The 16,546-nt window shown below is 39.6% G+C and overlaps 1 protein-coding gene across 1 annotated transcript in view; it reads right to left on the reverse strand.

The window, feature by feature from the left end:
- The window catches only part of LOC138143850 (gamma-aminobutyric acid receptor subunit rho-2), a 71,464-nt gene that overhangs the window by 46,840 nt on the left and 8,078 nt on the right, over positions 1 to 16,546 (reverse strand). The window contains exon 2 of the mRNA XM_069065128.1: positions 7,391 to 7,497. Coding sequence (XP_068921229.1) covers positions 7,391 to 7,497 — 107 coding nt within the window. The remainder of the gene's footprint in view (positions 1 to 7,390; positions 7,498 to 16,546) is intronic.

The following is a 16,546-nucleotide window of genomic DNA, read 5'->3' on the forward strand; positions in this document are numbered from 1 at the left end:
AGGAAGGAAGGAAGGAAGGAAGGAAGGAAGGAAGGAAGGAAGGAAGGAAGGAAGGAAGGAAGGAAGGAAGGAAGGAAGGAAGGTAGGTAGGTAGGTAGGTAGGTGGGTGTTGCAACCACACTGGCATACCCAGGATGGTTGCTAGCATAGGTTCTTAGATCTGCTTTACTAGGAAAGATAGTTGTTTAAGGGGTCAACAATCTTTTTTAATTACATTCACCAGTTCAGGGGCAAAGTCAGCACCCTGAACTTCAGAGAAAATACAAGCAGATAAGGACCAACAGATCTTTGACTGCCTGAATCAAAGCAATATTACTATATACTTTACATACATCCCTGGATCAAGAGAGCTTTTACATCTGAGCAGTTGGGGAAGCTCTGAATATATGGCCACTCAGAATCTCAACCTTCTCATAAGTAAGCTCCCAAAGCAAAATACCAACTCAGAGTATATATACACTTCTCAGAGCCAGAAGACATCACAACCCTCAGGACTCAGTGCCTTATTAGAAATTAGCAAAAGGTGTGAAAGTCTTCCCTAAGCAAGTTTCCCTTAATGGGCAGGGAAGATCATAAATCCCATTAATATTACAGAAGGAAAGGAGGGAGGGAAGAAGGAATGGAGGAAGGAAGGAAAAGGTAGAAATGAACGATAAATTCTGGAAATGAACTCAAAACCTGGTACAGAGACAGGAGAAAATTGGCACCAGCAACTTCAACTATCTGGGTGTCTGCTAGAGCTTCCTCTCTGGTAAAATCAGGCTTGCTTTGTTGACAATTCCATCATTCAGAGGTTGGAGGATCCAAGAAGGAAAAATACTATTTTGTACTGATTCGAACAAAGGAAGCTAAAGAAGTGGCAGATAGGTAATTGTGTATGAAAACCAAAGAGAATCTTCTAAGAATAATACCAGGAAAGTTAAAGTCCCCGAGATCTGGAGCTTCTGCTAAATTCTAAGGACAAATGGCAAACACACACACCGCACACACACACACACACACACACACACACACACACACACTGTTCTTAAAAGCAGAGCATATAGCTGAACGAGACAGCTGCTGTTTAGTCACAGAAAGATGTCAAGAGATTTCCAGTTTCACTAATCCATGGGATCATTAGGAAGCTGCTAGAGTTTTAATCCTGTCTCTCTCTAAACTAAAAGGGTCATCCAAGGGGTCTTCAGCTGCTTAGTCAACATGTAGGAAGTATCTGAGGCCAGATTTGAATTCAGTAAGATGAGTCTTCCTGATTCCTAGCTCTTCTCCACTGTGCCATCTAGCTGCTAACACCCTCCAATAAATAACTTGTGACCTACGCCCTGTTCTAGCTATCTACCCAGTCTCCCCTCCATAACCTATATTTATAATTCCCCTCGCTGAACACCCCCTGTTTGAGTAAGACAGTGTGTTGTTCCAGATTGCCATTTCTTGACTCCAAAAAAAATGCCTATTATTTACTGATCACTTTGTTAATCTAAGTTTTTGTATGGGTTTGACAATACTTCCCTCAGTTTCTTTAGAGAGGAAGGGGACCATGGTTGTGTAACATCGCATATAATGTTGGGCCTAGGGGAATATGTTGGTTAGTTTTTCAGAACTTTTTTTAATTATAAAGGGTGGTTCTCTGGGAAGGGGGAGGAGAGAAATAAAGTACAAAATGTAACTGATGGGAAAATAGGATATCTTTTAAAATATCTTTTAAAAAGAGGTTAGGCAGACAGCCAGGTGGTACAGTGAGTAAGAGTCCCAGCCCCAGTGTTGGGAGACCTGGGATTGGTTCTGGCCTCAGATACTCAGCACCCACACAAAAATAACTGGCCATGTAACATTAAGCAAGTTACTTAACCCTGATTGCTTAAAAAAATAAAATAAAAATAAAAAGAGGTTAGGGGCAGCTAGGTGGCACAGTGGATAGAGCACTGGCACAGGAGTCAGGAGCACCTAAGTTCAAATTCATCTTCAGACACTTGACACTTATGAGCTGTGTGACCCTGGGCAAGTCATTTAATTCTCATTGCCTTGCCGAAAACAAAAACCAAACAGCCATAACTTAGGGATGGCTTTGTCCATGCTTCCAACAGTTAAATAAGTTCAGCCTTGGAAATTACTTAAGTGATGCTTGTTGAGGGTGGCGAGATGCTGTTACTAGGTGTAGGTTCAGAGACAGGTAAATTAGACGGTGAGTTCCTTGAGGGCAGGAGTTGGCTGGTTTTTTTTTTTACACCTTTCTTTGTATCCTCAGCATCAGCACAGCACCTGGAGCGTGGATGATGCTTAATGAATGCTTACTGACTGATTAGGAAAGGAAGAGAAAGTACCAGAAGTGACTAGGAAGTTGCATGAACAAGATCCATAGAATGGCCATGTAGTTAAGATGGGCAATGAAAGCTCTCCAGAGCTAGGCAGGTTCCCCACCCCTGGCCTAGAGGACCCAAAGAAGAAAGCCAGCCAAGAAGGACCTAGATCTTCCCCTCCAACCTGCTGTCTGTGGGGGCTGATTACTAACAGTGTCCAACAGGAACAGCCTGAGTACCAGGCATTCGAAAATCTAACTTCCTCCTAAAGGAGATAGGGCTATTTTAAGTATTAACTAAAGCAGCTTATTCAAAGACTCAGCTGAAATGCTCTGATAGGTGCCTGAGAAAGAGGAAACAAACTGAAATGTTCTCATAATCTGCACATATTAATATTGCCAAATAATCTTAGATTACTTAAATTAGAAGCAGCTATGTGGGTGCTGTGGACAGAGCACTAGACCAGGAGTCAAAAAGACCTAAGTTCACATCTGGTCTCACCTACTTACTGGGTATTTGACCCTGGGCAAGTCACTTAATTGCTATATGCCTCAGTTTCCTCATCTGTAGAGAGGGGATGATAATAGCACCAACCTCCCAGGGTTATCATGAGGATCAAATGAGATAATATTTGTAAAAGCATCCTGCAAACCTTAGCGTGCTATTAGCTATCATTATTATGAATCAGGTCAGTAGCCCTGGGTTGAAATATTGGCTTCACTACTGACTACTTTTGTGACCTTAAACAAGCCACTTAACTTTACTGTTTCAATTTCCTCTTCTTTGAAATAAGAAGGTTGGGTTAAATGACCTCCAACCAACCCTTCTTATGATCTGGGAATGTGCCCCTTAAAAAAATATTCTAGTGCCAGAGCTTAATTTGGCCTAAGCTTTTGATATTTTTATCAACTTTGTTTTTGTCAGTCATTTCAGTCATGTCTGACTCTTTGTGACCCCATTTGGGGTGTTCTTGGCAAAGTGGTTTGCCATTTCCTTCTCCAGCTCCTTTTACAGATGAGGAAACTAAGGCAAACAGGGTTAAGTGACTTTCCCAGGGTCGCACAGCTAGTAAATGTCTGAGGTTGGATCTGAACTCAGGTCTGCCTGACTCCAAGCCCAACACTCTATCTACCGTGCTACTTTGTGTATAATAAGTGGTACAATATCATGTTCATTTTCATATTCTCACTGCACAAGTAGATGCAGTGAGCTTATGAAAATGAACACAACATTGTGTCCCTTCCCTGAGCTTTTGAGAAGAAAGTTCTGAATTCACTAGGAAAGTTAAGAGGAAAAATAGTCTATCACTCAGTCATACAACAGTCCCACAGTCCACCTGTCTGTGACCAGAAAGCTCACGAATCACATGTATAGAATGTAAGCCACTTGAGGGCAGGGAAGGGTCTTATTCATCTTTTATCCACCTCGACACTTAAGCACCATACAGTGGACATCAATAAACATTTCTTGAACAAATGAATGTTCAGCTCCCCAGATCAATGCTAAGAAATCTTTCCAGCTTGGGAGTAGACTTCAAAAGGAAGGGGTTGTGGGGGCCTTTGTTTCCCATCTACTCTCACAATTTACAATCATGCCTTAACTACAAAATCTGAATGAAAGAATTTCAGATGCAGAAGGGATCTGAGCATCCATCTGGTCCAAAGCAGAGCTGTAAAAAGAATCCTTTCTAGAGGCAGCTAGGTGGTGCAGTGGGTAGAGCACCAGTCCTAGAGTCAGGAGGACCTGAGTTCAAATCCAGCCTCAGACGTGACACTACCTGTGTGATCCTGGGCAAGTCACTTAACCCCAATTGCCTCACATAAAAAAAAAAAGAATCCTCTCTAAAAGACATCTGCCAAGTGCTCATGCACCCAGGGAGGGGAATCTACCTTCTTCAGGAAGACCATTCTACCTTTGGATAACTCAGGAAACTTCTCAGTTCAAGACCACATTTTTGTTAGTTCCTTTTCTGACATTTCTTTTGGTAATAAAATTCATGGATCTTCTCTCCAACCCTTCTCATGCTCATTCTAAGTCCTTCTCTGTGTTCAGATAGATAGATATGATTTTTTGAGTTTGGAAAATAGTCATAATGGCTTCTAGCCAAGATGGCTGCCTGAACAGGAGACAGACAACTCCCGCATACCTATTCCAACATTCATACTAGACAGATCAAGGAATTCAATGAGAAAGTACAGTAAGTGACTTCTTCCACCCCAGAACCAAACAAGAGGTCAGCCAGAAGCCCAAGGGTAATAAGAAAAAGAACACACCAAATGGGGAGGACCAGGGATATGAGAGAGCCAGCAAGGCTCTGTGTACAGAGAGAGCAAGAACTCCCTGAGATAGTCCTAGGATGGTCCAAAAGCCTCAGGGAGGAGCATGCTATTACACATCTCAAACCTGGACACTCTCCACCTAGTGACTCTGAGGAGGTACGTGATTCTATGACTTGAGATGTCAAACAGGGTCCTGAAGATTCAATACTCTGTAGCTCAAAGATCCCAGGAGGCCTAACCCCAGGAGGCAGGGATCAGTGGAAAAACCCAGGGGACTGTGGGCAAGACCAAGCAGACTGACCCCCACTTCCGCCCACCAAGAGCTCAGCAGAAAGTACAGCCAGGCCCTATAGAAACTAAAGATGGGAAGATGAATTTTTTTAAAAAGAAAACTCCAGCTAGTATAAAAAATTTAGAGATCCCTTAAAAAAAAAACGAATGTAAAAGTCACACAGGTCCCAGATCACACAACTAATATGCATTGGAAATAACATTTGAAGCCAGGTCGGCACCTACAATCCATCATCTTTGTGCCAAGAGGTGAGAAGCATGATGCATTATTGGTCTTTTAGAATAAGTCAATAAATCAGATCAATAAGGACTTGCTCCAGGCACCATGTAAAGCACTAGGGATACAAAGAAAACCCAAAACAGTCCTTGCTGTATGAATTTGTTATGCTGGACAATACACGGAAGGGTCTTCATTCTTGTTGGGCATAGCTATGGGGTTCAGTAGGGGGTTATCAATGAAGATTTTTTAAAATGTCAATGAAACATGTTTAAAATACATAAGAACACAGAAAAGAGTTCAGAAAGGGATGTAGACAAGCAGGGAAATTTTGGTACCATGTTCATTTTAGTATATATATTTTTTAAAAACCAAGGAGTTCATAATAGAGATTCACAGTTTTATATATAATCCTCTTTTCTTGTTTTTCTTTATATATGGAAACGTTCAGGCTTGTTAATATTTGTCAAGTTTGTTATAAAAAATAAAATTTGAAAAAATGATATATTTATAAGCAATTCCTTGAGATTTGTATATATATGAAGTTCTTCTGGTGTCTGTGCAACATCTAAAATCATTCTAATTCACTTACTATATTCATACATGGGAGGACATAGGGTTTTCCTACTGACTTTTGCTTTCTACAACTGGATTCATAGCCCCTCAGTCTAGATGTGGCTGTCCATAAGTTAAGTTCTTATCTGGGTACCAAGTTTATGTCTAAGGAAAGGCTGGCAGGCCTGACAAAGACTTCTGGGGAAACAACCCCTTAATGAATTTGGGTGCTGAGAATAACATGTAAATCAATGGGAGTCAATTCAATGCAGAGCTAGTGCAAGCAATGGGGAAGAGAGAGAAGGGGAGAGGAAAAAGGGACCTGATGTACAACTCAGGCAGACACACTAACATAGAATTTAACTCATGAAAGAGCAGTGCTGTGCTGGGGAGCACTGAGACAGATCCATTCAGCAGAAAGGGGGTACTCCAGTAAGGAGGCATATTCCTGCTGGAGGGGAGGGGGAACAATCTAATGGGAAGGGATACTCCTGCCTAAGGGAAGATGTGCTCTCTTGAGAGTCAGGTTCTTATACTATGATGTTGGATGGCCTCCCTGGAGCTGGTCAAATTGAGTAGCAGAAGTCAGGGCAAAATGTTATTTTGGGGGTTTGTTATCAGGGAGAAAAACAAGCTAGAGGTAGACAGAATATTATTTGGGGGACACAGTTATACTAACCTTCAAAAAATGTTATTGTCGGTATTTTGCCATGAGTATGTTCAATAAGCTCACAGCCTCTCTTAAAGGGAGACTGTCATGATGGCCTCAAAACTATCAGGCCTAATCTTTTTTTTTTGGTCTAATCTTAATAACAATAGTTTCCATGCATATAATCCAGAGCTTCCCTTAGGCGGAAACTATTGTGGTGGTATCAAAGTCACCAGGCCTAATCTTACAACAAATGCAATGGATTAGAGTTCATAAACCAGTTCTAGAGGTCCTGAGCTCTGTCCTGAATCCATAATCATCACATGTGGCAGCCAAATACCATTCATATTGAGTTGTTGACCCACTTCTACACACCTTCGGGGTTTGCTAGTAAATCTTTAATAAGCAGTCCTACATAGGAAAGTTTAATCTGCATTATTAAACATTTTCTCCATGCCTTTCTTAAGTCTAGAAAATCAACAAAATGATAATAAAGCCCTCCTTTGTAGTTTGCCATTTGCAAGGTATAAATGTTTACACTGAAAATCTAGCATTGGTTCTCCCTTTATGAGCTAGCTTCAGCATACCACTGTTAATACCTCACCCCCAAAGAGGAAAGGCACATGCTACTTGAGCTTCAATGTAATTCAGTCTGATAAACCTTCAGTAAACTCTCACAATGCACAAAGTATTATGCTAATCCTTGTACATACAAGGCTCCCCCCCAAAAGAAATAGTCCCTGGTCTTTTGGGGGCTTCCATTCCATTGAAAAGGCTCACCTCCCAAGATTTCTCCCCAAATTTGAGAGGAGCCTGATATTTTCCAACCCACCCCCTGACGAGGTACAAACCCTTCCTAACAAGGCATTATTACCTCTCTTAATGTCTCCTTCCTAGAAATGCAGATGATAATAACAGCACCTACCTCAAAGGGCTGTTGTCAGGCTCAAATGAGATAGTGCGTGCCTAGTGCTTTGAAAACTTTAAGTCAGCTGCTCTTACTATTATCCAGACAGTGGGCCGCACAGACAAAAAGAGAGGGAAGGATTCTGCAAAACTAGTGAGAGGATGCATGGATAATAAAGGGAGTAAAAAGTCATACCTCCAAAGGCTGGCCTCATGGTGAAATCATGCTCATCTACTCTCAGAAGTTGTTCGGTTTTTCCTTTTTGTAATTTAGTTATGTCACGAGTCTTCTTATATAAGTGACTGCAAAGACACAAAATAAAACCTCTTCCATTGGACACTATTCCACAGTACAAACAAACTGGATGAGATAGTGAGGAAGTATATATTGTAGTATTATGCCCTTTAGATAACCTTATTTTCTTTCTATCATGATATCTCTGGGTCAATGGAGACTGGGAGAAATTAAGTATGGATTGTCTTGACTATCTGTTCATAATCTTGAGCAGGGTTGAGCTGAACTCTGTCATCACTCAAAAAGTTATGTTTGAAGTATAAATGAAATTTGATCACTCAAAGGAAACATAACTGCAATTTAAAATTTAAAAAAGGGGGGGAGGGGAGCAGCTCAGTGGTGCAGTGGATAGAGCACCAGTCCTGGAATCAGAAGGACCTTAGTTCAAATCACACCTCAGACACTTAATAGCTGTGTGACCCTGGATAAGTCACTTAACCCCAATTGCTGAGAGAGAGCAAACCCAGTAATAGTCCTAGAAAACAGATCATGAAACATGCAGACATCCTACCTCTTCTAAGAGAGGTGGGAGACTATGGGGGCAGAATGTAACACATACTTTCAGATGCAGTCATTCTAATAATTTTGCTTAAGCGTTTTTCTTTGTTAGAAAGGAGGGTTCAGTTTCTGGTGGGAGTGGAGAGGGTGGTATATGTAGAAATGAATGAGATATAAAAATGAAAGGCATTAATAAATTTATTTTTAATTAAATTCAAAGAAAAGTTATTATTAAATAGTGAGCGTTTTCTTGTTATTCTAGGACATGACAGTCATTTTGTGCTGAAACGATCAGTCAAAGCATTATGTACGACCTCGTATCTGGGTAACGAACAGGGCTGGATGCCACTAGCAAAGATGCATAAGTCAAAAATTCTGTAGTACTCTGAAGGAAATTGCAACGGTTACCTGATAGACTTAAAGCTTGAATTTAAGCACTGATCCAGCTGAGGAAAGAATTGTCTAACAGAATCATCAAACGTCAAAGCTGGAAGGAACGTTCCTTGGTGACCCAGATCCCTCATTTTACAGATGTACAAACTGAGGTCCTGCAAACTGACTTGCCTGTGGTCGCAGGTGGCAAAGCTAGTGGCAAAGCTTGGAAGAAAGCCCCGGCTCCCCCAATTCCCAGACTCTTTGCTTTACCAGATGACAGATCTTTCATCTCTCTTGCCTCTTGATCTTCCTCCTTTTCCTAGACTACCTCCTTCTACTCCCTTGTCTTGACTTCTTTTCTCCCTGCTTTTTAAAAATTTGAAACAATAAATATTACCTTTTTTTTTTTTTGCTTTTTGGAGGGGGGAAGGTAGGGCAATTGGGGTTAAGTGACTTGCCCAAGGTCACATGGCTAGTTTTTGTGTTAAGTGTCTGAGGTCATATTTGAACTCAGGTCCTCCTGACTCCAGGGCCGGTGCTCTGTTCACTGCGCCACCGAGCCACCCCAAATATTAACATTTATTAACAACAGGAGGTCATATAAACATGTATATCTCTAATTATGCCATGGTTTCTTCATTGAACAAACTCCTTGCTTTTCTTGTCCGCTCAGAAATGAGACATTATCTCATTTTCTTTTCTCTTCCACTTAAACAGTCAGTTATGAGCATGTGAGATCTATTTCCAAACTGGTCTGTACAGTAACTATATACAAATAATAGAATCATATAATAGTAATACACCCCTCTGTTGTTGCAAGCAGCATAGTATAGTGGAAAGAACATTAGACTGAGAGTAAAAATACCTGAATGTAAGTTACTGTTTCAACACTTTTCTCTTTCAGCTTCAGTTTTTTCTTCTATAAAATAGGTGAAGGGATAATAATACTTGCACAGTGAAAGATAGTTAGATAGATATACACACATCTAGAGACACACATACATACGTATGTATACACATATACAGATTTATATATACATATATGTGTATGTATTTACATTTTGTTGTTGCTGTTGTTTGGTACTTCTTCAATTGTATCCAACTCTTTGTGCCTCCATTTGTGGTTTTCTTGGTAAAGATACTGGAGTGATTTTCCATTTCCTCCTCCAGCTCATTTTACAGAGGAGACAACCAGAAGTAAGTGACTAGTCCAGGGTCACACAGCTAGTAAGTGTCTGAGACCAAATTTGAACTCAGGAAGATGAGTCTTACACACACCCCCTCCTAGATCACTACCTTGTCATGACAGAGAAGTTTGCGTAGCTCAGTGAAACTATAAGCTATGCCATGCAGGGTTACCCAAGACAGACAAGTCATAGTGGAGAGTTCTGACAAAAGGTGATCAACTAGAGAAGGAAATGGCAAATCACTCCAATATCTTAGCTAAGAAAGCCCCATGGATAGCATTAAAATGATAAAAGATATGACGCCAGGAGATGACCCCCTCAGATCAGAAGGTATCCAGAGGACAACTACCAGTAGTTCCAGCACTAATGAAGTGACTGGGCCAAAGCCAACAGAAAGCTCAGCTGCAGATGTGTCTGCTGATGCCAGGACAGTCCAGTGCTATAAAGACCAATATTACATAGGAACCTGAAATGTAAGATCTATGAACCAAGATAAGCTGGATGAGGTCAAACAGGAAATGGAAAAAATCAGACATTAATATCTTGGGTGTCAGTGAACTTAAATGGACAGGAATGAGTGAGTTTGATTCAGATGATCATTACATATGCTACTGTGGGCAAGAATCTCTTAGAAGAATAGACTAGCCCTCATAGTCACTAAAAGAGTGAGAAAAACAGTACTAGATTATAATCTCAAAAATGACAGGATGATAACCGTTCGAATTCAAAGTAAACTGTTCAACTTCACAGTAATGTGAAGTCTATGCCCTAGCCCCCAATGCCACAGAGGTCAAAGTTAATCAGTTCTATGAAGACCCAAATCTTCTAGAAATAACACAAAAAAGGTGTCACATTCATCATAGGTGACATATCAAAAGATAATTGAAATAACAGGCAAGTTTAGCCTTGGAATACAAAATAAAATAGGGCAGAGACTAATATAGATTTGTCAAGGTAACTCACTGGTCATAACAAACACTCCTTTACAACAACCCAAAAGGCAACTCTACACATGAACGTCACCAGATGGTCAATACAGAAATCAGATTGATGATATAATTTGCATTCAAAGTTAGAGAATCTCTGTATGGTTAGTTAAAACAAGACCTGGAGCTGACCCATGGCTCAGATCATGAGCTTCTTATTGCGAAATTCAGACTTAAACTGAAGAAAGTAGAAAAATCACAGGACCACATAGGCATGACCCAAATAACATCCCTTATGAATATGAAGTAGATGAATAGATTTAAGGGATTAGATCTGGTAGATTGTTTTGAAAACTATGGACATAGGTTTTTAATGTACAAGGAGGCAGCAACAAAAAGAAACATTCCAAAAAAAGAAGAGTAAGAAAGCAAAACAGCTGCCTGATGAGGCTTTACAAATACAATAACTGGGGAAAGAAGGAAAGGGAAAGATACACCCGACTGGATGTGGAATTCCAGAGAAGAGCAAGGAGACATAAGGTTTTCTTAAATGAGCAATGCAAAGAAATAGAAGAAAATAACAGATTTGGAAGAACAAGAAATTTCTTCAAGATAATTAGAAATATTAAGGGAATGTTTCATGCAAAAATGGGCAGGATAAAAGACAGAAATTAACAGAACTAGAAGAGATTATGAAGAAGTGGCAAGAACATGGAAGAACTATACAAGAAAGATCTTAACGTCTCTGATGACCACAATCGTATGACCACTGTTCTAGGTTATACATCCTGGAAAATGAAGTCAAGAGGGCTTTAGAAAGCATTGCTAACAATAAGGCTAGTGGAAATGATGGAATTCTAGCTGAGCTATTTAAAATCCTAAACGATGATGCTGTTGAAGTGTTGCACTCAGTATGTTAGCAAATTTGGAAACTCAACTGTCGCCACAGGATTGGAAAAGATCAGTTTACATCCCAATCCTAAAGAAGGGCAATGCCAAGGACTATTCAAATTACCAAACAATCTCACTAATTTAACACACCAGCAAATTTATACTTAAGATTCTGCAAGCTAGGCTTTATGGATTTTGTGAACTGAAAATTATCAGAGGAAAAGGATGGTTTTCAAAGAGGCAGATGAACTAAAGAACAAACTGCCAACATTTGCTGGATTGTAGAGAAAGCAAAGGGAGTTCCAGAAAAAACATCTACTTCTGCTTCATTGACTACACTAAAGCCTATGTGGATCACAACAAAATGTGGCAAGTCCTCAAAGAGATGGGAACACCAAATCATCTTCTCTGTTTCCTGAGAAACCTGTATGCAGGTTAAGAAGCAACGGTTAGAACCAAACATGGAACAACTGATTAGTTTCAGATTGAGAAAGGAGTACAACAAGTATATTGCCACCTTATTTAACCTCTGTGCCAAGTACATCATACAAGATGCCAAGCTGGACAAATCAAAAGCTGGAATTAAGGCTGCTGGAAGGAAAGTCAACAATCTCAGATATGTAAATGATCCACTCTGATGGCAGAGAGTGAAGAGGAATTAAGAAGTCTCTTGATGAGGGTAAAAGAGGAAATTGTAAATGCTAGCTTGAAGCTTAACATCAAAAAAAAAAAAACTATCATGGACATTGGTCCCATTACTTCCCAGCAAACAGAGGGAAAAGAAATGGAAGTAGTGTCATATTTTATATTCTTGGGCTCAGAGATCACTGCAGACAGAGATGGCAGTCATGAAATTAAAAGATGCTTGCTTCTTAGAAGGAAAATTATGGCAAATCTGGACAGCAGACTAAAAAGCAGAGACCTCTAACAGCTCTTTGTGGCGGCAAAGAATTGGAAATTAAGGGGATGCCCATCAATTGGGGAATGGCTAAACAAGTTGTGGTATATGAATGTAATGGAATACTATTGTGCTATAAGAAATGAGGAGCAGATGGACTTCATATTTACTGGAGAGGCTTATATGAAATGATGCTGAATGAGAAGATTAGAACCAGGAGAAATTTGTACACAATTACAGACACAACGTATGTGTGATGACCAGCTTTGATAGACTGGACTCTTCTCAGCGATGTAGGGTTATAAGACAACTCCAAAAGGCTCATGATGGAGAGAGATGTCTACATTCAGGGAAAGAACTAGAAAGAACAGAGTTTGAATGCAGATGGAAGCGAACTACCTGCTCTATTTCTTTTTCTTGTTTGGTTTTGTTTCCTCTTTCCCAGTGTTCATTCCATTGGTTACAATCCTTCTTTATAACCTGACATGTCTAATGTGAAAGTATTTGCAGATCCTATACTTGATTGCATGCTGCCATGGGGGGGAAGGAAGGAGAGGGAGAGGGAGAAAATTTGAAACTCAAGGGATTGTGGAACTGAATCTTGTAAACTAAAAGTAAACAAACAAATTAATAAAGACAAATTTTTTTTTTTACAAAGCAGAGACATCACCATTCAGCAAAGGTCCATATAGTCAAAGCTATGGTTTTTCCAATAGCAATATATGGTTGTAAGAGTTGGACTATAAGGAAAGCTGAGTACCATGGAATCAACACTTTTGAATTGTGGTGCTGAAGAACTTTTGAAAGTCCCTTGAACAGCAAGGAGGTGAAAACAATCAATACTTAAAAAATTCATTCAAGCTATTTACTGGAAGGTGTAATACTGAAGCTGAAGCTTAAATACTTTTAACCACATAATGAGAAGACAGGACTGATTGAAAAAGACTGATGTTGGGGAAAACTAAAGGCAAAAGGAAAGAGGGCAGCAAAGGATGAGTTGGATAGATAGTATCATGGAAGCAATGAACATGAGCTTGGACAGACTTTGGGAGAGAGTGGAGGATAGAAGGGCCTAGGGTGCTATGATCTATAGGGTCACAAAGAGTCAGATATGACTGGATGACTGAACAACAACATGTTGTGTGTATATACACATATATATGTATATGTATATATAAAACAGATAACATTACATATATATATCTGTAGTGTGTATATACACACAGATTTAGCTATAAAGGTGTATGTATTTATATACATATATATACACAAATAGTACAGATATAGATTTATATATATACAGATTTAGATTTATAAAGGTCATATACACACACTACAGATTTATACTTATATATGTACAGATTTATATACATACATATATAAAGGTATGTGTGTATATATGTATATACTTACACATATACTACAGATTTAAAGTACTTTCCTAACCATATCCATATAAATGTGAGTTACTGTGATTGTTACTGTTGATAGATGGTGGTATGTTGCAATCCAGGATAGTGAAAGAGATAACTGGCTTTAGAGACAGGAGAGACCTTGGATCCTAACCCAACTCTGACACTTACTAGCTGGGAGACCATGGACAAATCCTTTAACTTATCCAAGTTCTCATCTGTAAAATGGGAACAATAATAACAGCTGGCTCACTGGGTGGTAATTAAGCTCAAATGAGATGAACATATCTTTATTCCTAAGCACATACAAATAATTCTGTAGTGTACTTTTCCTTCTTGCCTTTTTTCTCCTTTCATATCTTTCCTATTTTGGATTTAAGGGTGAGAATCCTCTCAGGTCCTTTTCCCTCCATCCCCAATCTCAAATCTCGGACTGCAGCTAAGTCATACTAAGGTTCCTTATTACTAAAAGAGGTTGTTCTCTGGAAGGATAGGATTGTTCCAACAGAGGGTTGAGAAGTTACATACAGCACAGAGGCAGTGAACTCAGACACTTGCCCCTGAGCTTCACTGTCCTCATCTGTCAAATGGGGATTAACTGCTTCCCAGGGTGGCTGTGAGGACGTCTCTTTGCAAACCTCAAAGCACTACATCAATGTTAGCTATTTGATGATGATCAGTTGCATGTGGATGGTTCCAAAGGGAGAGTCCTAAGCTCCTTGAGAGTAAGGACTGTGTCATATCCAAACTTTGACCTTCCCTAGTACTTAGCACTGGACTCTGAACACAATAGAATAAATGTTGGTGAGTGATTTACACATGAAAATACAAAACTACACCCTATCATACTTTGAATGGGAGGTTGCCAGACTGTGGAGCTTATTCGTCTTGGTTGGTCTCTGGTTGGTCTAGTTTGCTTTGGCTTGCTTTATACTTTAGAGCAGCAATTCTCAAACTTTTTGGTCTTGGGACCCCTTTGTACTCTTAAAAACTAATGAAGACCTCAAAGAACTTTTGTGTATCTTAGGTTCTATCTAATATATCTATAGTCTTAGAAATTAAAGCTGACAAATTTTTAAAATATGTATTTACTCATTTTAAATAACAATAATAAACTTAAATAACATGTTTTTAGGAAAGAATATATTTTCCAAAAATAAAAAAATTTAGTGAGAAGAATGGCATTGTTTTAGGGATTTGGGGAAATCTCTTTAATGTCTGACTTAATAGATGACAACTGGATTCTCATATCTGCTTCAGCATTCAATCTGTTGCAGTCTGGTTGAAGTATATGAAGATAATCTAACCATGCACAGATATGAGGCAGAAAAGGAAGGAGCATTTTAAAAAGCAAAAAATGTCTTATAATTATTATGAAAATTGTTTTGATCTCATAGATTCCTCGAGAAAGAATCTTGAGAACATCCTGGGGTCTGAGGACACACTTGGAGAACTGGTGCTTTACTTCATGGTCAATCCTAAACCTTTTCTCAAATGGCCACTGTTCTCGAATGCCAGGCTAATACAATTGCTGATCTAATTTTACTAGATCCCATTTCTGATATGTTTTAAGCCTCACAAAGAGCTCTCCTCACAACCACCCTCAGAAGTAAATAATGTATTATAATCCCCATTTGACAGATGAAAACAGTGAGGCTCAGGGACGTCCACAGCAATCTGTCTCTTGGGATAGTCCTGTCCTTCAAGAATCCTATGAGAACAAATTCTTTTAGCAACAAGACACCTTTAGTGGGACTTGACTTTGGTCCAAAGCTTAAGATTGGGGGTGGGGAAGAGGAAAAATGACCTGAGATGATTCCCCCTCCTCAGCCCTAATTAGGGAAGATAAGAAAAAAAGAAAGGGAATAAGCCTTTATAGAACACCTACTATGAATGGGGCATTAGGCTAACCAATGCAAAGATATTTTCTCATTTGATTCTCACAACAACCTTGTAATGTAGTTGGTATTATTTTTCCCACTCTACAGGAGAGGAAAACTAAATAAAGCAGAGGTGAAGTGAGTTGCATAGGGCAATACAGTTAGTAACTGTCTAAGGTCATATTTGAACTCAGGTCTTCCTGACTCTAGGCCCAATGCTCTATCCACTATACCACCTAGCCACCTGAGGCTCTGAACTAGAAGAGCTCTTTTCACTCTCCCAAACAGCCCTTCCTGCCCAAGCACTGAGTGAGTATTTTTACTTTACCTTCATTTATAATTGCTTCCTGTTCAGAAACTAGAATGTTTTGTTGTTTTTTGTTTTTTGCTTTTTGGAGGGCAGTTGGGGCTAAGTGACTTGCCCAAGGTCACACGGCTAGGTTTTGTGTGTGTGTGTGTGTGTGTGTATGTGTGTTAAGCGTCTGAGGCCGAATTTGAACTCAGATCCTCCTGACTCCAGGGCAAATGATCTATTCACTGCACCACCTAGCCGCCCCTAGAATGTTCTTTGAACAAGAATTTGCCTTAACTGGTTTCCATTTTTTTTATCTTTATATAAAGATGTAGATATAATTTGGGATATAAGATTACAACAAGAACTGCATTTGCACAAGTCTCTAACTGGGAGGAGCAGAGGAAAGAGAGAGGGAAAGAAAGAGAGAAGGAAGGAGAAGGAGGAGAAGGAGAGGAGAGTCACAGAGAGAGAGAGAGAGCTTACTTTTTCCTAGCTGGCTCTGTCCTTTTATTCCAGGTGAGGCATTCAGAATAGATTTGGTCAGTGAAAGGAGGTTTGAACGAACTATAGGGAAGTGACTACACAAGAATAGGGGGCAGATGAAATTTCTGAGTACAGAAAATGGAGTACCTTCTTGCATTGTAAAAAAAAGATCTATGTTACAGAGTCCTTCTGGATCAGATTTCCCCTCTTGT

The sequence above is a fragment of the Petaurus breviceps genome, unplaced genomic scaffold (assembly GCF_028583685.1).
Source record: "Petaurus breviceps papuanus isolate PSGF00001 unplaced genomic scaffold, PetGlider_PUasm1.0 90667, whole genome shotgun sequence".
Classification (NCBI taxonomy): domain Eukaryota; kingdom Metazoa; phylum Chordata; class Mammalia; order Diprotodontia; family Petauridae; genus Petaurus; species Petaurus breviceps.